The following is a 23,823-nucleotide window of genomic DNA, read 5'->3' as shown; positions in this document are numbered from 1 at the left end:
GGAAAGCAGAGGAGGGTAAAGAGTTAGAGGTCAGGGGGAAAGCAGAGGAGGGTAAAGAGTTAGAGGTCAGGGGGAAAGCAGAGGAGGGTAAAAGAGTTAGAGGTGAGGGGGAAAGCAGAGGAGGGGTAAAGAGTTAGAGAGGTGAGGGGGAAAGCAGAGGAGGGTAAAAAAGTTATAGAGGTGAGGGGGAAAGCAGAGTAGGGGTAAAGAGTTAGAGGTCAGGGGGAAAGCAGAGGAGGGTAAAATGAGGAGAGGAGAAGAAAAGTGGGTGAGAATTAGAGGAGAGGAGAGAATAGGCAGTTTGGTCCATGGTCCAGATTACCATGGTGATGAAATGGGGTGGAAAGGGGATGGAGGGATCTACACTCTGATTTCGTGGTGCTAGTGGAGCGACGGGTGAGATATCAGAGAAGAGGGGTGATTGGATGAGGGGATGGAGGGATCGACACTCTGATTTAGTGGTGCTAGTGGAGCGACGGGTGAGACATAAGAGAAAAGGGATGATTGGATGAGGGGATGGAGGGATCGACACTCTGATTTAGTGGTGCTAGTGGAGCGACGAGTGAGATATAAGAGAAGAGGTGATTGGATGAGGTGGTGGGGAGAGAAGAAGGGATGACATGGGACATATTTTTTTAACCAGCCCTATCCCAGCGAGCGCCAACAAAAGAGTGACTCCCACGGGCCCCTGCCTTTCTCTATGGGGGGTCCTTACCTTTTGCTGTCTCTCTGTCTTTCTCTCATGTCTCTGTCTATCACTGTCTTCTATTGCCCATCTCTTATTCCTCTATTCCTCCCTCTCCTTCTTTTCCTTCATGTCTAGTGTTATCTTCCCCTCTCGCTCTCTTACTCTACATTGCTCCATCTCCCTCCTTCTCCCTCTCGCTCTCTGATTATTTCACCTCTTCCCCTCTCCATTCCTTCTATTTCCTTCTAAGAGATGCATATAAACCAACACACAGTATTCAGCCATGGAAATGACTACAGAGAAGACTACTGTTAGATATATAGGGCCATTAACACTGACTACAGAGAAGACTACTGTTAGATATATAGGGCCATTAACACTGACTACAGAGAAGACTACTGTTAGATATATAGGGCCATTAACACTGACTACAGAGAAGACTACTGTTAGATATATAGGGCCATTAACACTGACTACAGAGAAGACTACTGTTAGATATATAGGGCCATTAACACTGACTACAGAGAAGACTACTGTTAGATATATAGGGCCATTAACACTGACTACAGAGAAGACTACTGTTAGATATATAGGGCCATTAACACTGACTACAGAGAAGACTACTGTTAGATATATAGGGCCATTAGCACTGACTACGATGACTGGCAGACTCCTCTGATCCAGCTTAGCCTAGTGATAGTTCTCTCACACCCCACTCTTAGCCTAGTGATAGTTCTCTCACACCCCACTCTTAGCCTAGTGATAGTTCTCTCACACCCCACTCTTAGCCTAGTGATAGTTCTCTCACACCCCACTCTTAGCCTAGTGATAGTTCTCTCACACCCCACTCTTAGCCTAGTGATAGTTCTCTCACACCCCACTCTTAGCCTAGTGATAGTTCTCTCACACCCCACTCGTAGCCTAGTGATAGTTCTCTCACACCCCACTCTTAGCCTAGTGATAGTTCTCTCACACCCCACTCGTAGCCTAGTGATAGTTCTCTCACACCCCACTCTTAGCCTAGTGATAGTTCTCTCACACCCCATTCTTCTAGAGGACAACTGTGTCACGTTCTGACCTTAGTTCCTTTGTTTTGTCTTTTGTTTTAGTATGGTCAGGGCGTGAGTTGGGTGGGTTGTCTACGTTAGTTTGTCTATGATTTTCTATTTATGTGTTTGGCCTGGTATGGTTCTCAATCAGAGGCAGATGTCAATCGTTGTCCCTGATTGAGAACCATATTTAGGTAGCCTGTTTTCCATTGTGTTTTGTGGGTGGTTGTTTTCAGTCTTTGTGTGTCTACACCAGACAGAACTGTTCCGGTTCTTTCTTTGTTTTGTTATTCAGTGTTCAGTTTACTTTATTAAAAAGATGAACACGTACGCTGCGCATTGGTCCTCACCTTCTTCCCACGACAGCCGTTACAAACTGCATGAAGTCTATTGCACAAATCAAGCCCTTAGGATCTCCTGACACAATAATCATTATCTTGGCTTCACTGACAGCACTCGACATAATGGTGTTGTTATGATGCGTATAACAGTGTGAAATATTTTAAATGTACCCTGGGTTGTTATTACTGTAACTGCTATGACAGGTGTTGTGTATTGTTTGTGACAGATTTGTATTGGCCCAACTGACGGCTGGCCTGTTCCAGCATTACTGTATTACTGTGTTAATGTAGACAGAATAAAAAAAATGTAAAAACAATGTTTTTAAAAGAGACCAGACTTGTTATACCTGATGCGATGTTCCAACAAACTGACTGTGAGCTAGACATTGAGGGGAAGAGAGAGAAGGGGGGGGGGGGGGGGGGCTAAAGGTAGGAAAAATGAAGAGAGAGATAATACTAGAAAGAAAGAGTCTGAGAAAAGAGAGATGTGAGGAAGTTGCAGGGAGTTGAAGATGAGAGTTAAAGGAAGATACATAGGAAAGGTGATGAAGAGGGAGAAAGAGAGAGGATAAAGAGAGAGAATGAGGGAGGATAGAGAGATAGAGAAAGAGGGAGGAATAGAGAGGTAGAGAAAGAGAGAGGATAAAGAGAGGGAATGAGGGAGGATAGAGAGATAGAGAAAGAGGGAGGAATAGAGAGGTAGAGAAAGAGAGAGGATAAAGAGAGAGAACGAGGGAGGATAGAGAGATAGAGAAAGAGGGAGGAATAGAGAGGTAGAGAAAGAGAGAAGGATAGAGAGATAGAGAAAGAGGCAGGGATAGAGGGATAGAGAAAGAGGGAGGGATAGAGGGATAGAGAAAGAGGGAGGGATAGAGGGATAGAGAAAGAGGGAGGGATAGAGAGATAGAGAAAGAGGGAGGAATAGAGAGATAGAGAAAGAGGGAGGGATAGAGAGATAGAGAAAGAGGGAGGGATAGAGAGATAGAGAAAGAGGGAGGGATAGAGAGATAGAGAAAGAGGGATAGAGAGATGGAGAAAGAGTGAGGGATAGAGAGATATAGAAAGAGGGAGGGATAGAGAGATAGAGAAAGAGGGAGGGACAGAGAGATAGAGAAAGAGGGAGGGATAGAGAGATAGAGAAAGAGGGATAGAGGGATAGAGAGATAGAGGGGGACATATGGGTAGCAATGGATGAGGGACTGGCAACGCTGATAAAGACTCACCTGGATCAGCGAGAGGTCCTCCAGATTGAGTCTGAACAGGTGGTTTCTGAAAGGAAAAGAGACAAGGAGGTGAGATGAAGGTATAATCTTCTCTAAAAAGACACAATCTGAAAAAAAGAGAAGTGGACAGGAGACCATTTCCAAAAATATCTCTGGGTTATTTTACTCCCATATTGGTTATTTCCTCTACCTCATCAAACCTTTGATTAATCACAGCTATCTTTCTGGGTCACTCCAAAGGGCCTGTTCAGATGTAACTACATACATACTATATTACTGCCAGTCGAAACTAGTTATATCTTTGTGGTTTTGAATAGAAATCCAGTCTAAACCGAACAGAATAAAGATTACATACTTTACAAATTTCCTGTAGATACAGATGCAGTGGTGGAAAAAGTACAAATTTGAGTAAAAGTATTAATAGAAAATGACTCAAGTAAAAGTGAAAGTCACCCAGTAAAATAGTATTTGAGTAAAAAAATGTAAGTATTTGGATTTAAATGTACTTTGTATCATCAATAAATGTAATTTCTAAAATATATTTAAGTTTCAAAAGCAAAAGTACATTATAAACAATTCCTTATATTAAGCAAAGCAGACGGCACACTTGTTTTTTAAATGTACGGATGGCCAGGGGCAGACTCCAGCACTGAGTGAGTCCTCCAGATCAGAGGCAGTAGGGATGACCAGGGATGTACATGCACAAATTATAAACAATTCCTTATATTAAGCAAAGCAGACGGCAGACTTGTTTTTTAAATGTACGGATGGCCAGGGGCAGACTCCAGCACTGAGTGAGTCCTCCAGATCAGAGGCAGTAGGGATGACCAGGGATGTACATGCACAAATTATAAACAATTCCTTATATTAAGCAAAGCAGACGGCAGACTTGTTTTTTAAATGTACGGATGGCCAGGGGCAGACTCCAGCACTGAGTGAGTCCTCCAGATCAGAGGTAGTAGGGATGACCAGGGATGTTCTCTGTTTAGTGAGTCCTCCAGATCAGAGGCAGTAGGGATGACCAGGGATGTTCTCTGTTTAGTGAGTCCTCCAGATCAGAGGCAGTAGGGGTGACCAGGGATGTTCTCTGTTTAGTCAGTCCTCCAGATCAGAGGCAGTAGGGATGACCAGGGATGTTCTCTGTTTAGTCAGTCCTCCAGATCAGAGGCAGTAGGGATGACCAGGGATGTTCTCTGTTTAGTCAGTCCTCCAGATCAGAGGCAGTAATGATGACCAGGGATGTTCTCTGTTTAGTGAGTCCTCCAGACCAGAGGCAGTAGGGATGACCAGGGATGTTCTCTGTTTAGTGAGTCCTCCAGATCAGAGGCAGTAGGGATGACCAGGGATGTTCTCTGTTTAGTGAGTCCACCAGATCAGAGGTAGTAGGGATGACCAGGGATGTTCTCTGTTTAGTGAGTCCTCCAGATCAGAGGCAGTAGGGATGACCAGGGATGTTCTCTGTTTAGTGAGTCCTCCAGATCAGAGGCAGTAGGGATGACCAGGGATGTTCTCTGTTTAGTGAGTCCTCCAGATCAGAGGCAGTAGGGATGACCAGGGATGTTCTCTGTTTAGTGAGTCCACCAGATCAGAGGCAGTAGGGATGACCAGGGATGTTCTCTGTTTAGTGAGTACTCCAGATCAGAGGCAGTAGGGATGACCAGGGATGTTCTCTGTTTAGTGAGTCCACCAGATCAGAGGTAGTAGGGATGACCAGGGATGTTCTCTGTTTAGTGAGTCCTCCAGACCAGAGGCAGTAGGGATGACCAGGGATGTTCTCTGTTTAGTGAGTCCTCCAGATCAGAGGCAGTAGGGATGACCAGGGATGTTCTCTGTTTAGTGAGTCCTCCAGACCCGAGGTAGTAGGGATGACCAGGGATGTTCTCTGTTTAGTGAGTCCTCCAGATCAGAGGCAGTAGGGATGACCAGGGATGTTCTCTGTTTAGTGAGTCCTCCAGATCAGAGGCAGTAGGGATGACCAGGGATGTTCTCTGTTTAGTGAGTCCACCAGATCAGAGGCAGTAGGGATGACCAGGGATGTACATGCACAAATTATAAACAATTCCTTATATTAAGCAAAGCAGACGGCAGACTTGTTTTTTAAATGTACGGATGGCCAGGGGCAGACTCCAGCACTGAGTGAGTCCTCCAGATCAGAGGCAGTAGGGACGACCAGGGATGTTCTCTGTTTAGTGAGTCCTCCAGATCAGAGGCAGTAGGGATGACCAGGGATGTTCTCTGTTTAGTCAGTCCTCCAGATCAGAGGCAGTAGGGATGACCAGGGATGTTCTCTGTTTAGTCAGTCCTCCAGATCAGAGGCAGTAATGATGACCAGGGATGTTCTCTGTTTAGTGAGTCCTCCAGACCAGAGGCAGTAGGGATGACCAGGGATGTTCTCTGTTTAGTGAGTCCTCCAGATCAGAGGCAGTAGGGATGACCAGGGATGTTCTCTGTTTAGTGAGTCCACCAGATCAGAGGTAGTAGGGATGACCAGGGATGTTCTCTGTTTAGTGAGTCCTCCAGATCAGAGGCAGTAGGGATGACCAGGGATGTTCTCTGTTTAGTGAGTCCTCCAGATCAGAGGCAGTAGGGATGACCAGGGATGTTCTCTGTTTAGTGAGTCCTCCAGATCAGAGGCAGTAGGGATGACCAGGGATGTTCTCTGTTTAGTGAGTCCACCAGATCAGACGCAGTAGGGATGACCAGGGATGTTCTCTGTTTAGTGAGTACTCCAGATCAGAGGCAGTAGGGATGACCAGGGATGTTCTCTGTTTAGTGAGTCCACCAGATCAGAGGTAGTAGGGATGACCAGGGATGTTCTCTGTTTAGTGAGTCCTCCAGACCAGAGGCAGTAGGGATGACCAGGGATGTTCTCTGTTTAGTGAGTCCTCCAGATCAGATCAGAGGCAGTAGGGATGACCAGGGATGTTCTCTGTTTAGTGAGTCCTCCAGATCAGATCAGAGGCAGTAGGGATGACCAGGGATGTTCTCTGTTTAGTGAGTCCATCAGATCAGAGGCAGTAGGGATGACCAGGGATGTTCTCTGTTTAGTGAGTCCTCCAGATCAGAGACAGTAGGGATGACCAGGGATGTTCTCTGTTTAGTGAGTCCATCAGACCAGAGGCAGTAGGGATGACCAGGGATGTTCTCTGTTTAGTGAGTCCTCCAGACCCGAGGCAGTAGGGATGACCAGGGATGTTCTCTGTTTAGTGAGTCCTACAGACCCGAGGCAGTAGGGATGACCAGGGATGTTCTCTGTTTAGTGAGTCCTCCAGATCAGACGCAGTAGGGACGACCAGGGATGTTCTCTGTTTAGTGAGTCCTCCAGATCAGAGACAGTAGGGATGACCAGGGATGTTCTCTGTTTAGTGAGTCCTCCAGATCAGAGGCAGTAGTGATGACCAGGGATGTTCTCTGTTTAGTGAGTCCTCCAGATCAGAGGCAGTAATGATGACCAGGGATGTTCTCTGTTTAGTGAGTCCTCCAGATCAGAGGCAGTAGGGATGACCAGGGATGTTCACTGTTTAGTGAGTCCTCCAGATCAGAGACAGTAGGGATGACCAGGGATGTTCTCTGTTTAGTGAGTCCTCCAGATCAGAGGCAGTAGGGATGACCAGGGATGTTCTCTGTTTAGTGAGTCCTCCAGACCAGAGGCAGTAGGGATGACCAGGGATGTTCTCTGTTTAGTGAGTCCTCCAGACCCGAGGCAGTAGGGATGACCAGGGATGTTCTCTGTTTAGTGAGTCCTCCAGATCAGAGGCAGTAATGATGACCAGGGATGTTCTCTGTTTAGTGAGTCCTCCAGATCAGAGGCAGTAGGGATGACCAGGGATGTTCTCTGTTTAGTGAGTCCACCAGATCAGAGGCAGTAGGGATGACCAGGGATGTTCTCTGTTTAGTGAGTCCTCCAGATCAGAGACAGTAGGGATGACCAGGGATGTTCTCTGTTTAGTGAGTCCTCCAGATCAGAGGCAGTAGGGATGACCAGGGATGTTCTCTGTTTAGTGAGTCCTCCAGACCAGAGGCAGTAGGGATGACCAGGGATGTTCTCTGTTTAGTGAGTCCTCCAGACCCGAGGCAGTAGGGATGACCAGGGATGTTCTCTGTTTAGTGAGTCCTCCAGACCAGAGGCAGTAGGGATGACCAGGGATGTTCTCTGTTTAGTGAGTCCATCAGATCAGAGGCAGTAGGGATGACCAGGGATGTTCTCTGTTTAGTGAGTCCTCCAGACCCGAGGCAGTAGGGATGACCAGGGATGTTCTCTGTTTAGTGAGTCCTCCAGACCAGAGGCAGTAGGGATGACCAGGGATGTTCTCTGTTTAGTGAGTCCTCCAGATCAGAGGCAGTAGGGATGACCAGGGATGTTCTCTGTTTAGTGAGTCCTCCAGATCAGAGGCAGTAATAATGACCAGGGATGTTCTCTGTTTAGTGAGTCCTCCAGATCAGAGGCAGTAGGGATGACCAGGGATGTTCTCTGTTTAGTGAGTCCACCAGATCAGAGGCAGTAGGGATGACCAGGGATGTACATGCACAAATTATAAACAATTCCTTATATTAAGCAAAGCAGACGGCACACTTGTTTTTTAAATGTACGGATGGCCAGGGGCAGACTCCAGCACTGAGTGAGTCCTCCAGATCAGAGGCAGTAGTGATGACCAGGGATGTTCTCTGTTTAGTGAGTCCTCCAGATCAGAGGCAGTAATGATGACCAGGGATGTTCTCTGTTTAGTGAGTCCTCCAGATCAGAGGCAGTAGGGATGACCAGGGATGTTCTCTGTTTAGTGAGTCCACCAGATCAGAGGCAGTAGGGATGACCAGGAATGTTCTCTGTTTAGTGAGTCCTCCAGATCAGAGACAGTAGGGATGACCAGGGATGTTCTCTGTTTAGTGAGTCCTCCAGATCAGAGGCAGTAGGGATGACCAGGGATGTTCTCTGTTTAGTGAGTCCTCCAGACCAGAGGCAGTAGGGATGACCAGTGATGTTCTCTGTTTAGTGAGTCCTCCAGACCCGAGGCAGTAGGGATGACCAGGGATGTTCTCTGTTTAGTGAGTCCTCCAGACCCGAGGCAGTAGGGATGACCAGGGATGTTCTCTGTTTAGTGAGTCCTCCAGACCAGAGGCAGTAGGGATGACCAGGGATGTTCTCTGTTTAGTGAGTCCTCCAGATCAGAGGCAGTAGGGATGACCAGGGATGTTCTCTGTTTAGTGAGTCCTCCAGATCAGACGCAGTAGGGATGACCAGGGATGTTCTCTGTTTAGTGAGTCCTCCAGATCAGAGGCAGTAATGATGACCAGGGATGTTCTCTGTTTAGTGAGTCCTCCAGACCAGAGGCAGTAGGGATGACCAGGGATGTTCTCTGTTTAGTGAGTCCTCCAGACCAGAGGCAGTAGGGATGACCAGGGATGTTCTCTGTTTAGTGAGTCCTCCAGATCAGAGGCAGTAGGGATGACCAGGGATGTTCTCTGTTTAGTGAGTCCTCCAGATCAGAGGCAGTAGGGATGACCAGGGATGTTCTCTGTTTAGTGAGTCTGCCAGATCAGAGGCAGTAGGGATGACCAGGGATGTTCTGTGTTTAATGAGTCATCCAGATCAGAGGCAGTAGGGATGACCAGGGATGTTCTCTGTTTAGTGAGTCACCCAGATCAGAGGCATTAGGGATGACCAGGGATGTTCTCTGTTTAGTGAGTCCTCCAGATCAGAGGCAGTAGGGATGACCAGGGATGTTCTCTGTTTAGTGAGTCACCCATATCAGAGGCAGTAGGGATGACCAGGGATGTTCTCTGTTTAGTGAGTCCACCAGATCAGAGGCAGTAGTGATGACCAGGGATGTTCTCTGTTTAGTGAGTCCATCAGATCAGAGGCAGTAGGGATGACCAGGGATGTTCTCTGTTTAGTGAGTCCACCAGATCAGAGGCAGTAGTGATGACCAGGGATGTTCTCTGTTTAGTGAGTCCATCAGATCAGAGGCAGTAGGGATGACCAGGGATGTTCTCTGTTTAGTGAGTCCTCCAGATCAGAGGCAGTAGGGATGACCAGGGATGTTCTCTGTTTAGTGAGTCCTCCAGATCAGAGGCAGTAGGGATGACCAGGGATGTTCTCTGTTTAGTGAGTCCATCATATCAGAGGCAGTAGGGATAACCAGGGATTTTCTCTGTTTAATGAGTCCACCAGATCAGAGGCAGTAGGGACGACCAGGGATGTTCTCTGTTTAGTGAGTCCTCCAGATCAGAGGCAGTAGGGACGACCAGGGATGTTCTCTGTTTAGTGAGTCCACCAGATCAGAGGCAGTAGGGACGACCAGGGATGTTCTCTGTTTAGTGAGTTCACCAGATCAGAGGCAGTAGGGATGACCAGGGATGTTCTCTGTTTAGTGAGTCCTCCAGATCAGAGGCAGTAGGGACGACCAGGGATGTTCTCTGTTTAGTGAGTCCACCAGATCAGAGGCAATAGGGATGACCAGGGATGTTCTCTGTTTAGTGAGTCCTCCAGATCAGAGGCAGTAGGGACGACCAGGGATGTTCTCTGTTTAGTGAGTCCTCCAGATCAGAGGCAGCAGGGATGACCAGGGATGTTCTCTGTTTAATGAGTCCATCAGATCAGAGGCAGTAGGGATGACCAGGGATGTTCTCTGTTTAGTGAGTCCTCCAGATCAGAGGCAGTAGGGATGACCAGGGATGTTCTCTGTTTAATGAGTCCTCCAGATCAGAGGCAGTAGGGATGACCAGGGATGTTCTCTGTTTAATGAGTCATCCAGATCAGAGGCAGTAGGGATGACTAGGGATGTTCTCTGTTTAGTGAGTCTGCCAGATCAGAGGCAGTAGGGACGACCAGAGATGTTCTCTGTTTAGTGAGTCTGCCAGATCAGAGGCAGTAGGGATGACCAGGGATGTTTTGTGTTTAATGAGTCATCCAGATCAGAGGCAGTAGGGATGACTAGGGATTTAAGTGTGTGAATTCGACACTTTACCTGTCCTGCTAAGCATTCAAAGTGTAACGAATACTTTTGGGCATCAATGAAAATGTATGGAGTAAAACGTGCATTATTTTAGTCAACAAAAATATAAACAGTAAAGTCAAGTACCGATACCCCAAAAACTACTTAAGTAGTACTTTAAAATATTTTTACTTATGTACTTTACACCACTGCACAGATGTAGGATCAGCTCACTCTTTCCAAAGTCCAACCTCAACCGTTAGTGGGGAAAATACTAAACTGATCTTGAATCTGTGTCTAGGGGTCACCTCGAGACAAATGCATCCCTGAGCGAATTTTTGTTTTAACAGACCATAGGACCTAAGGCTGTGTGAGTGTGCGTGGGCCCACATTCATGTGTGTGTGTGTGTGTGTGTGTGTGTATCAGAGAGTCCAATGGTGAAACTTCACTTGAATAAGGCTCTTGCCTTAGGCTCTTTTGAATGGTTACATTTAGATTGTAAGCCAACTAAAAAAAAACTGTCTGGTCTTTCAAACTTTCCACAAAACAGTATGAGCTAATGAGTAGTCTGTAGAATGAGTATGCCTGTTCTTCTACGATCAATGGTTTCAGTTTGATTGTATAAGTTCAGCATTCTGGCACAAGACTCATCATCATAGCAGATGTATTATTCATATTAATATTATTATTTAGCAGAGTGACGTTTAATATTAAGGCTGTTTCATTTCTTTTTATTTTAAACATATTTTTTTTTTCACCCCTTTTTTCTCCCCGATTACGATCTTGTCTCATCGCTGCATCTCCCCGACGGGATCGGAAGAGGCAAAGGTCGAGTCATGCGTCCTCTGAAACATGACCCTGCCAAGCCGTGCTTCTTAACACACGCCTGCTTAACCTGGAAGCCAGCCGTACCAATGTGTCAGAGGAAACACTGTTCAACTGACAACTGAATTCAGCCTGCAGGCGCCTGGTCCACCACAAGGAGTCACTAGAGCATTATTGGCCAATTAAACCCTCCCTCAGCCAAACCCGGACGACGCTGGTTGTGCACTGCACTATGGGATTCCCGATCACGACCAGTTGTGATACAGCCGGGATTGAACCCGGGTCTGTAGTGATGCAGTGCCTCAGACCGCTGTGCCACTCGGGAAAGGATGTTTAATTTCTAATCAGTTTTGGCCAGGAATGTCAGAGAATCAATCCTGTCAGGTTCAGGTCAAACCGGGTTCAGCAAGTTATTCGTTTTACAAATATGAAAGAGCTCTTCACCACTTTTCAACCTCATGCTCATTATCTCCAGTACAATACTAATGTCCACATCTGTAAATAGCAAAACACATTCATATAACTAATAATAACAATAATAGATTTGCTTTATATAGCTAGTGTTTCTAATACAGAATCTCCAAGTCTCTTGACATCATCAAAAGTTTAAACATTTTAGAAACTGTCCTTTTCAAACACTATGAGGTTCGCCGTGACGTGGGGAGGAAGAAAACGCCCTCAGTTGGGCTAGAAACTCCTTGCAGGTGTTGAAAGTGACTATTTAAAAAAACATTTTGTTAATACTACCCTATGAGAGATTTTTTCTGAACTTTCTTCTAATCTTTTTAGATCACAGATCATACAGAAATGTGCTGTTTTCACATATGTGGACACTGGTTTGGTCCTGGAGATTATGAAAAGTGGTGGAATTGCCCTTTAATTCATGTCAAGAAAGTAAATCATCTAGGCATCTATTCTGTAATATTATACTCCCACTGAAACCACGACAGGAGCACCTATAGACACACACACACACACACACACACACACACACACACACACACAAACACACAAACACACACACACACACACACACAAGCCTATCCATCTTCTAAAGAGCTGCTACAGCATTTCACAGGCCAGGCTGTGGTCTAAGAACATTTTACACTATATTAACATCTACAATCGATCTGCCGCCATTATAACTCTCTCTGGCCATCGGGTCACAGACACACCCTCTCTGTCTAACTCTATTTAACGTTTAGACATTTAATTTGATCATGTAACGTCGACACCGGACATTCTAAGACAGTTCAATGTGACTCCTCTAACGTTAAACGTCTTATATTAAACCAACTGGATCTAAAATACAGACTTATTGGACTCATGGAATCTTCCAGTCAGACTGATCCAACACACAGAGAATATAGAGCCCATTCAGTCAGACAGAGTAGGTCCTTGTCCCAAATCAAGCCCTAGACTCCTGGACAATCTTCAACGATCCCTCTCAGCCAGACAGAGTAGGTCTTGTCCCAAATCAAACCCTAGACTCCTGGACAATTTTCAACGATCCCTCTCAGCCAGACAGAGTAGGTCTTGTCCCAAATCAACCCCTAGACTCCTGGACAATCTTCAACGGTCCCTCTCAGCCAGACAGAGTAGGCCTTGTCCCAAATCAACCCCTAGACTCCTGGACAATCTTCAACGATCCCTCTCAGCCAGACAGAGTAGGCCTTGTCCCAAATCAACCCCTAGACTCCTGGAAAATCTTTAACAATCCCTCTCAGCCAGACAGAGTAGGCCTTGTCCCAAATCAAACCCTAGACTCCAGGACAATCTTCAACGATCCCTCTCAGCCAGACAGAGTAGGCCTTGTCCCAAATCAAACCCTAGACTCCTGGACAATCTTCAACAATCCCTCTCAGCCAGACAGATTAGGCCTTGTCCCAAATCAACCCCTAGACTCCTGGACAATCTTCAACGGTCCCTCTCAGCCAGACAGAGTAGGTCTTGTCCCAAATCAACCCCTAGACTCCTGGACAATCTTCAACGATCCCGCTCAGCCAGACAGAGTAGGTCTTGTCCCAAATCAAACCCTAGACTCCTGGAAAATCTTTAACGATCCCTCTCAGCCAGACAGATTAGGCCTTGTCCCAAATCAAACCCTAGACTCCTGGACAATCTTCAACAATCCCTCTCAGCCAGACAGATTAGGCCTTGTCCCAAATCAACCCCTAGACTCCTGGACAATCTTCAACGGTCCCTCTCAGCCAGACAGAGTAGGCCTTGTCCCAAATCAACCCCTAGACTCCTGGACAATCTTCAACGATCCCTCTCAGCCAGACAGAGTAGGTCTTGTCCCAAATCAACCCCTAGACTCCTGGACAATCTTCAACGATCCCGCTCAGCCAGACAGAGTAGGTCTTGTCCCAAATCAAACCCTAGACTCCTGGAAAATCTTTAACAATCCTTCTCAGCCAGACAGAGTAGGCCTTGTCCCAAATCAAACCCTAGACTCCAGGACAATCTTCAACGATCCCTCTCAGCCAGACAGAGTAGGCCTTGTCCCAAATCAAACCCTAGACTCCTGGACAATCTTCAACAATCCCTCTCAGCCAGACAGATTAGGCCTTGTCCCAAATCAAACCCTAGACTCCAGGACAATCTTCAACGATCCCTCTCAGCCAGACAGAGTAGGCCTTGTCCCAAATCAACCCCTAGACTCCGGGACAATCTTCAACGATCCCTCTCAGCCAGACAGAGTAGGTCTTGTCCCAAATCAACCCCAAGACTCCTGGACAATCTTCAACGATCCCTCTCAGTCAGACAGAGTAGGTCTTGTCCCAAATCAACCCCTAGACTCCTGGAAAATCTTCAACTATCCCTCTCAGCCAGACAGAGTAGGCCTTGTCCCAAATAAACCCTTAGACTCCTGGACAATCTTCAACGATCCCTCTCAGCCAGACAGAGTAGGTCTTGTCCCAAATCAACCCCTAGACTCCTGGACAATCTTCAACGATCCCTCTCAGCCAGACAGAGTAGGTCTTGTCCCAAATCAAACCCTAGTCACAAACACTCACTGAGCCTATGTAGGTTGACAGAATAAGTCTGAAATCAACCCCTAGCCCCTTAGCCTAGATTCTTCTAGATCCCTCTCACTGAGTCAATTCTGGTTGACAGAGCACGTCTCAAATCAACCCCTAGCCCCTTAGCCTAGATTCTTCTAGATCCCTGTCACTGAGCCTATTTAGGTTGACAGAGTAAGTCTCAAATCAACCCCTAGCCCCTTAGCCTAGATTATCCTAGATCTCTGTCACTAAGCCTGAGCCCTCTCATCTAGAGAAAGAGAAGCGAGGCTAGTCCAGACCACTCCAGGGACAGACAGGACCACCCTTTAGCCCCTGGGTCAGACTAGTGTCTGAGAGGGAAGGATAAATGCTCCACTCTCCCAGTGTTTTATAATAGTCAGGGTCAAATGTAATCACTCTCCTAGTGTTTTATAATAGTCAGGGTCAAATGTAATCACTCTCCTTGGAAATGTTCTCAACATATTTGTGGCTTGAACAAAAGTTCCACCTAGCCCAGTATAAGTTCCATCTAGCCCAGTAAAAGTTCCATCTAGCCCAGTAAAAGTTCCATCTAGCCCAGTAAAAGTTCCACCTACCCCAGTAAAAGTTCCACCTAGCCCAGTAAAATTTCCACCTAGCCCACTAAAAGTTCCACCAAGCCCAGTAAAAGTTCCACCTAGCCCAGTATTGCTTGCATGCATGCAGAACTCACTCTTTCTATCTTTCTCTCTCTCTCTTACACAGACTCTCTCCTCTCTCCACGTTTACTCAATTATCTTCTTCTTATCTGTCAATCCCTGCAAGTATTCCCAACTCCTCCATTTCCTTGAATCCATCTGCAGTACATTAATTTATTCCCCATGCTCTGTGTCTCTGTCTTGGTCCTCCAGCTCTCTGTTTCCTCAGCTATCTTCTAAACTCTGGAGAGAACAGCTTATATTGACAACCAAGGTCATTAGCAGGATTGGGATACACACACACACACACACACACACACACACACACACACACACACATATATACACACACACACACACACACACACACAAACACACACACACACACACACACACACACACACACAAACACACACACACACACACACGCTGAGCTGAATTAAAGGTGATGTGCTTGGCAGAGACAATGAACATCGCTGGAGAACAGCTACAAAATCACTACTCAATCAGAGGATTTTCAAAAGGTGTCATCAATCATGAGTGAGAGGGATAGCGAGAGAAAAAGCCAGAGAGAGAAAGAGAGAAGAAGCGAGAGAGAGAGAGGGGACAAGGAGGGGGGGTGGGGGGAATATAATACCTGGCTCCGACTATCAGTTCGTTCTGGCTGGGGTCAAAAGTTAGCTGAGAGTAATCCACCGTGCCCTCAGCCCGGAACCTGTGGATCCAAGGCTCCATATCTGCCAATCAAAGTAGAGAAAGATACACATTAGCAAATCAAATCGGAGAAAAAAAGAGCAGAACGAAGAGGGTGGATAAAGAGAAATGCTTAGCCAATAGCCACAGTATGTAATAAAGTGTTGTTGGCCTATATTGTGTTGTCTTTGTGAGTATTGTTCGGTATTGTGATGATGTCCGATAACACCTGTTGTTTTATAAACACTAATGTTGTCTGGTGCTGTTTACGGCTCCTCTCTTATGAACACTAATGTTGTCTGGTGCTGTTTACGTCTCCTCTCTTATGAACACTAATGTTGTCTGGTGCTGTTTACGTCTCCTCTCTTATGAACACTAATGTTGTCTGGTTCTGTTTTTGTCTCCTCTCTTAGAAAAGAGGTTCAAACCTGTTAGAATTTGTTTTATTTTTTTATTTAACCTTTATTTAACTAGGCAAGTCAGTTAAGAACAAATTCCTATTTTCAATGACGGCCTAGGAACTGTGGGTTAACTGCCTGTTCAGGGGTAGAACGACAGATTTGTACCTTGTCAGCTCAGGGATTTGAACTTGCAACCTTCCGGTTACTAGTCCAACGCTCTAACCACTAGGCAACCCTAAGAAACGTAAACAGTTTAGCACTTATTTCTGTTCTGAGAGCCTTAAAATGAGCCCTAATCTACCCCATGTCCAGAATGTCTCCAGGCAGCTGTAGTATTTAGTGAATTATGTCAGGTTAAAAGCTTGAGGGTAAAGCAGTACAGTTTCCCACCTGGGCTTTCAACCACACGCCTTACACTCCATTTAGTTCATCATTACTGTAGCTAGAACTAATGCATACTGTATATGGTGTGTGTGAGGGGTGAGGGTGAGGTTCTGTGTGTGTGTGTGTGTGTGTGTGTGTGTGTGTGTGTGTGTGTGTGTGTGTGTGTGTGTGTGTGTGTGTGTGTGTGTGTGTGTGTGTGTTCATGCCTGTTTGAATCCAAGGTCCTTCTAAAGTGAATATGAGACCGATGCATCTCATAGTTGTCAAACCTTTGCCCCTGACCCCAGAGATAGATTCCCCCACAGTACAGTACAGCACAGCACAGTACAGTACACACACACACACACACACACACAGAACCTCACCCTCACCCCTCACACACACCATATACAGTATGCATTAGTTCTAGCTACAGTGATGATTAACTAAATGAATACGTCAAACCCCAGATCACCCTCAACATGTCTGTCTCCATGGCGCCCGATCCATTAACCCTTGACGAGTAGAATCATAGATCCCTGTCGGATTGCCGGTCAGCTCCATACAGCCCTGAAACCTGATAGGTAGTGAGTGAATAGTAATGGCCTAAGAGGAAGGTTACCCTAAGGCCTGATCTAGGGTCAGATATTGTCCATTCCCCTAATAGTTAATGTAAGCATTGGGGATTGGATAATCTGCTCTCACAATATTGTATTCTCATAATCCTGATACTTGACAATATTGTACTCTAATAAATCTTGTCTGAAACTGCCAGTAATATTTGTTTGTTATATTTATTGCTGGTTTTACTGTGGCTCTGGGATTTCAAAACACTTTTCGTGGTAGAGAGTTAAACCATTTACTGTTGCTGATATTATGTTAAATCCTGATTTGTGTATACCATACCTGTACGTTATCTGAACTTTCAGAGAGCTTCTACTGTAGACCTGTAGACATTGATGGAGTACAGCTTCGGTTGGAGTCAAAATTCGTTATCTGTCAAAAAAATGCAAAACACCTGAAACTAACAGCCTAACCTCAACTGCATCAAACCACCAACCAGCTGTTTCTTTCGGTCAAGCTGCGGCTTTCAGCCCGATACAACAGGGACTTACTTACTGACCGCCTGCCCGAGTCACTGCTAGTAGCTACGTACTAAAAAACACAGCGCTGAATCAACCTCTTTGTCAATCTGTAGGAGCATAGAGCACTAACATAGCACATCAACATCACCTAACAGGATGGAATCACTGTTGATAAAGCTGTTTCTCTCTTCTTCCATTCCTCAGAGGTTCTGCGTATTAATGAGAATAAGATCAAGTTAAACTGGGAGGGGGAATCGTTAAACTCGCAGACGCAGAGTTAATACATTTTCATTAGCCTTGGTGAAATAAGCCTCGGAGAGAGAGATCACAACAACTTCCGCCCTGAGATTCGGCTGCGGGTGATGGCAGGTTCCGCTCTAATTCTACAGGGGGGCGGGAGTTTGGGATGCGCCTCTGGTGCAGCCGGCAGGCTCATTATTTATATGGTGGGGAAGCTCTGGAGCATACAAATGTGGCAGCGACACCCTCGAGGGAAACCAAGGCTTCAGTTACCCAGCGTTTCCCCCATAAATCAGCTGTGGTCCCACCAGGGTATATCCCCACTCAGGTCCCTCAGAGGGGAGAGGGAAGGAGAATACAACATTCACAACTGAGGATTTATGTTTCAAGACGAGACGAAGGGCTCATACACACTCATAAGCCAGAGCTGATGTATTTACCCTGGGATATGAGATCTAATGAGAAACAAACGTCTAATGTTAGATGATGACAGGACATTATTTATTAGTTTTGTTTGGGCTGAGAGAGGGGTATGAGTAGAACACTGTTAGAATACTGAGAAGTTGTAAAACACTGAACGATATAACTACTTAAAGCTAAGTAGAACACTGGTAGGATCTATATAAAACTGAGTGTTCTCGGTAGAATCACTTTGAGTGATTTGGTGGATTACCTCAGGGCTTTAACTTAATATGACGTTGGTGTTTTGTAGGGCTCTAGTGAAGAAGCAATAGCTTTAATTTCGGTAGGAACACGATATGAACCTCAAATGAACCCTGACCTTGTCCTTTATAAAAAAGGAACCAAGAGGATTTATAAAACTTCTTCAATAGACATCCCCCTTTCCTCTCCTCCCCACTTCTATCCCCCTTTCCTCTCCTCCCCACTTCTATCCCCCTTTCCCCTCCTCCCCACTTCAATCCCCATTTCCCCTCCTCCCACCTCTATCCCCCTTTCCCCTCCTCCCCACTTCTATCCCCCTTTCCCCTCCTCCCCACTTCTATCCCGCTTTCCCTCCTCCCCACTTCTATCCCCATTTCCCCTCCTCCCCACTTCCAACCCCCTTTCCCCTCCTCCCTACTTCTACCCTCCTCCCCACTTCTATCCCCCTCTCCCCTCCCACTTTTATCCCCCTTTCCCCTGCTCCCCACTTCTATCCCCCTTTCCCACCTCCCCATTTCTATCCCCCTTTCCCCTCCTCCCCATTTCTATCCCCCTTTGCCTTTTTCCCTTCTCCGTCACTCTTTCCTGGTTTGTTGTTCCGGGTTCAGATACAGAGCGGTTGACACACTATGACAAAAATGACAGACTATCCAAATATGACCCCCCCCAGTTCCAGAGACGAGGGTAGTCTTCAGTCTCAGAGAGCTCAAACTGTTTAAAGAACAACCTGACCTGACACAATAGACATGTGGAACCGACTGGGACTAGAATACCTTTACTCTCTAGGAGTAAACATGGGTGTAATAGAGGGTTTAAATTGAGTGCATATATATTACACATAAATGCAGGCTGTCAAGACGTGTCCAACTGGAGAAAGTAGGGTGTTTTTGCTGTGGTAAAATGAAAATATGAAACGGCAATTATTTTGTGAAGTTGGATTGAGATTAAAACCTTGATCTGAAGTTAGAATAACCACCTGTTCAATGTCAGAATGAAAACGGTTAAAATTAGGTTCAGGTTAACCAACCTGGAGGTGAGGTCGTGTGGTCAGGAGAAACCTTCTGACCATTAGCGATAATATATTATTAGGAACAGGAGGTTTTCCTTACCATTTCATTTTCATGATCAGGGCAAACTCCTGGTCCTTGATTCAGTAAGAATATAAACACAGAGGTCCGTGTTGACCAGAACTGCTGGAACCCTCTGTGTCCTTGCAGGGTTTACCCTGAAGTGTTATTTTAGGAAGTCAAAACAAGCATATTTTCCTGGGTCTCAAATGCCAGTGGAGCTGAGCCTCAGGTCGGAGGTCAGAGGGCGAATCAAACCAGAGAAACCACTACATGGCCGAAAATAAGTGTGCAATAAAATATTTCAATACAACATGCACTTTACAGCGAAACCCTTTCAGGGAAGAAAAAAGGGAACATTTCACAAGATGACATAATGTCCTCTGTGTTTCACTTAAAGTTTGTTTTTTTACCATTATTTAACTAGGCAAGTCACTTAAGAACAAATTCTTATTTTCAATGACGGCCTAGGAACAGTGGGGGCAGAAAGACAGATTTGTACCTTGTCAGCCTGGGGGTTTGAACTTGCAACCTTCCGGTTACCAGTCCAACGCCCTAACCACTAGGCTACCCTGCCGCCCCAAGACGCACAATGCAGAAATCTCTCCGCCATTTCCTGTTTGATAAAATTCTAATAGTTCACCTAATTTCAGTTTATGTGACAAAGGAGGCAAGTATAATCTGTGTACTATCTAAACCGCTGTGAAATATATTTTACATAGTAAAACATATTGTATTTTCAGCTGTTTGAAGCTGGTGTACAAAACCGAATGGTAAAAGACACACAAAAAAAAATTAATGGGAAGCATAGAAATAACGCACATAGAACAGCTCTGCCACTGCTTACACTTGCTTTCAATGAGAAAGACACATCTATAACTCACGTTTTTATGTGAAATTTGGTCGGGTCGCCCAATAAGTGACATAAGTGCAGCTTGAAGATTTAAAGAAAAACACATGAAGGGGAGTTACTACAGGGACCAATGAGAGAGGTGTAGTACACAAAGTAAAAGTTACTACAGGGACCAATGAGAGAGGTGTAGTACACAAAGTAAAAGTTACTACAGGGACCAATGAGAGAGGTGTAGTACACAAAGTAAAAGTTACTACAGGGACCAATGAGAGAGGTGTAGTACACAAAGTAAAAGTTACTACAGGGACCAATGAGAGAGGTGTAGTACACAAAGTAAAAGTTACTACAGGGACCAATGAGAGAGGTGTAGTACACAAAGTAAAAGTTACTACAGGGACCAATGAGAGAGGTGTAGTACACAAAGTAAAAGTTACTACAGGGACCAATGAGAGAGGTGTTGTACACAAAGTAAAAGTTACTACAGGGACCAATGAGAGAGGTGTAGTACACAAAGTAAAAGTTACTACAGGGACCAATGAGAGAGGTGTTGTACACAAAGTAAAAGTTACTACAGGGACCAATGAGAGAGATGTAGTACACAAAGTAAAAGTTACTACAGGGACCAATGAGAGAGGTGTAGTACACAAAGTAAAAGTTACTACAGGGACCAATGAGAGAGGTGTAGTACACAAAGTAAAAGTTACTACAGGGACCAATGAGAGAGGTGTTGTACACAAAGTAAAAGTTACTACAGGGACCAATGAGAGAGGTGTAGTACACAAAGTAAAAGTTACTACAGGGACCAATGAGAGAGGTGTAGTACACAAAGTAAAAGTTACTACAGGGACCAATGAGAGAGGTGTAGTACACAAAGTAAAAGTTACTACAGGGACCAATGAGAGAGGTGTAGTACACAAAGTAAAAGTTACTACAGGGACCAATGAGAGAGGTGTAGTACACAAAGTAAAAGTTACTACAGGGACCAATGAGAGAGGTGTAGTACACAAAGTAAAAGTTACTACAGGGACCAATGAGAGAGGTGTAGTACACAAAGTAAAAGTTACTACAGGGACCAATGAGAGAGGTGTAGTACACAAAGTAAAAGTTACTACAGGGACCAATGAGAGAGATGTAGTACACAAAGTAAAAGTTACTACAGGGACCAATGAGAGAGGTGTAGTACACAAAGTAAAAGTTACTACAGGGACCAATGAGAGAGGTGTAGTACACAAAGTAAAAGTTACTACAGGGACCAATGAGAGAGGTGTTGTACACAAAGTAAAAGCTACATGGACTTTAATTTCCTGCGTTGGGTATTAAAATGCCACATTGTGAGTAGTGTGGTCATAAAGAGAATGCATTGATGCTTAAGAATGTAGCCAGTCGGACACGCAGTGGGCTGTAAAAACTATTTGCCATGGACCAATTAAACCGTCTTGGTCTCCAATCGGTGATGTAACAGATAGTTGTAATGAACCTGATGTGGATATTTGTTTATGTTCTCTTCAAGATACTCCCTAACCCTAAACCTAACCCCTAACCCTAAGCCTAACCCCTAACCCTAACCCTAACCCCTAACCCTAAACCTAACCCCTAACCCTAAACCTAACCCCTAACCCTAACCCTAACCATAACCCTAACCCTAACCCTAACCCTAACCCCTAAGCCTAACCCCTAAACCTAACCCCTAAACCTAACCCCTAAGCCTAACCCCTAACCCTAACCCTAAGCCTAACCCCTAACCCTAACCCTAAACCTAACCCCTAACCCTAAGCCTAAGCCTAAACCTAACCCTAAGCCTAAGCCTAAGCCTAAGCCTAAGCCTAAGCCTAAACCTAACCTTAAGCCTAACCCTAAACCTAACCCCTAACACTAACCCTAAGCCTAAGCCTAAGCCTAAACCTAAGCCTAAGCCTAAACCTAAGCCTAAGCCTAAACCTAAGCCTAAGCCTAACCCTAAACCTAACCCCTAACCCTAAGCCTAAGCCTAAGCCTAAGCCTAAACCTAAGCCTAACCCTAAACCTAACCCCTAACCCTAAGCCTAAGCCTAAGCCTAAGCCTAAACCTAAGCCTAAGCCTAAGCCTAAACCTAAGCCTAAGCCTAAGCCTAAGCCTAAACCTAACCCTAACCCTAAACCGTAACCCTAACACTAACCTTCACTCTAACCATAACCCGTAACCCTAACCCAAACCTAACTCCTAACCCTAAACCGAAATATATCGCTTACCCTAATTCTAACCCTAAAACTAACCCCAAAGCTTAAAATAACCTTTGTCCTCATGGGGATGTGTGGAAATGTCCCCATAAAGGGAGAATGTTCCTTATTTTACTATCCTTGTGGGGACTTTGGGGGATGTTAGGTCTCCACAAGGATAGAAGAACCAACCAACCAACACTCAACCAACACTCACACACAAACACACACACTGTAACTCTCTAACGATGTGTTATTCTGTGAGAAATGTTAAAAAATTAAGATTAGTACACTTGGGTTTTTAAAACACAGCAGGCCCAGGGAGGAGGAAGACAGAGTGAAGGCACACAGCAAACCTTCTTGTTTCATTTTTACTTGCTTTCACCTACACACACACTTTCCCACACTTTTTCCAGCGGACCCGAACACCACATATGTCAAATAAATGTGTAGGGGGTGCACAGTGGGCCCTCAATGGAAATGTGTTATTTTACATGTTATTCACAGAAAATGAGCCAAGGCCAATGAGTCTCAGGAGAAAAAAAATTTGGAATTGTATAATTTTTATTTTTAGTAAACATTGAAAATGGGTCCCACAGACTTAATAATACTGTATGTGCCTTGTTTCAGGAAATTAGACATATGTTGCGCAGTAGAGCCATTTGAACCTAAACCTATACAAAATGTGTTTTTTTGGCAGAAATGCCTTCTAGAACATATTCACTTTCATGTGCCTCAATAACAACATTGTATGCCACCTGTAATACAAATAAAATTGTTAAATGATAAGCCTAGTTGGTTTAGCCACAGAAAAAGTAAGCAACCTTCCCGCTAGCCATGTTTGGTTGAGATAATGAGCTGTACATGCCGAGGAAGATGGAAAAAACACCTCTTCAAACTAAGCGTAACCATGGCATCCGTGACGTAGAGGGTAAAATAGTCTAGCTAGCTATATTACAGGTTTCAAATTGAGTCAGAAAGTCATTTTCACTTCAAGGTAAAGACTCTCTGAGTCGGACAATCTGACAAACGGACAGATTGTCCGACTCAGACAATTAGACAAACGGACAACGCTCTGAGTTTACCCACACTTTTAGTTAGTTTAAGAGGGTGTGAACGATGCTGAATGGATGTAGACAAAGAAGAAAAACATTCAATGCCCATTTTCACAAAAGTTTATCAACTTTCGAAGCACCCATTGTTCCTCCACTGTAGTGTATGATATACCACTTTCTCTACTTTATCCAATGTAAAAAAAAATAACAATTTTAAAATGTTGAACACAAGACCGAATGGAGCCGGTCAGTCACATATGTCTCTAGGGTAGGGCTGCTGACTAACTGTAACAATCTGAATGAACTGTGCTTAGAACGTCTTCTCAGATGAAGGATTGACTTCTGTTAAGTCTGACTTCATTTTTCAGGTTCATTGCAGAATCAGAAGTTCTATAATTAGTTCGAAGTTCTACATTCTGTCCGTCAGTTTTGAGCTGTCCGGTTTCAAATCCTTCTCATCTAA

General features: G+C 45.0%; 1 protein-coding gene across 4 annotated transcripts in view; it reads right to left on the bottom strand.

The window, feature by feature from the left end:
* LOC110489566 (semaphorin-5A) overlaps positions 1-23,823 on the bottom strand; it is a 295,669-nt gene that overhangs the window by 196,597 nt on the left and 75,249 nt on the right. For all 4 annotated transcript variants that reach the window (XR_005036038.2, XR_016486534.1, XM_036943683.2 and 1 more), the window contains exons 3-4: positions 15,382-15,481; positions 3,302-3,347 (exon numbers count right to left, since the gene is read on the bottom strand). Coding sequence is in view for 2 of the 4 variants with exons in the window: in XM_036943683.2 (XP_036799578.2) it covers positions 3,302-3,347; positions 15,382-15,481 (146 nt within the window). In the remaining 2 variants the exon portion in view is untranslated. The remainder of the gene's footprint in view (positions 1-3,301; positions 3,348-15,381; positions 15,482-23,823) is intronic.

Source organism: Oncorhynchus mykiss, chromosome 15 (assembly GCF_057628025.1).
Source record: "Oncorhynchus mykiss isolate SJ-2025 chromosome 15, ASM5762802v1, whole genome shotgun sequence".
NCBI classification, from domain to species: Eukaryota; Metazoa; Chordata; class Actinopteri; order Salmoniformes; family Salmonidae; genus Oncorhynchus; species Oncorhynchus mykiss.
The sequence above is the reverse complement of the archived record's forward strand: the minus strand, read 5'-3'. Positions and strand labels throughout refer to the sequence as shown.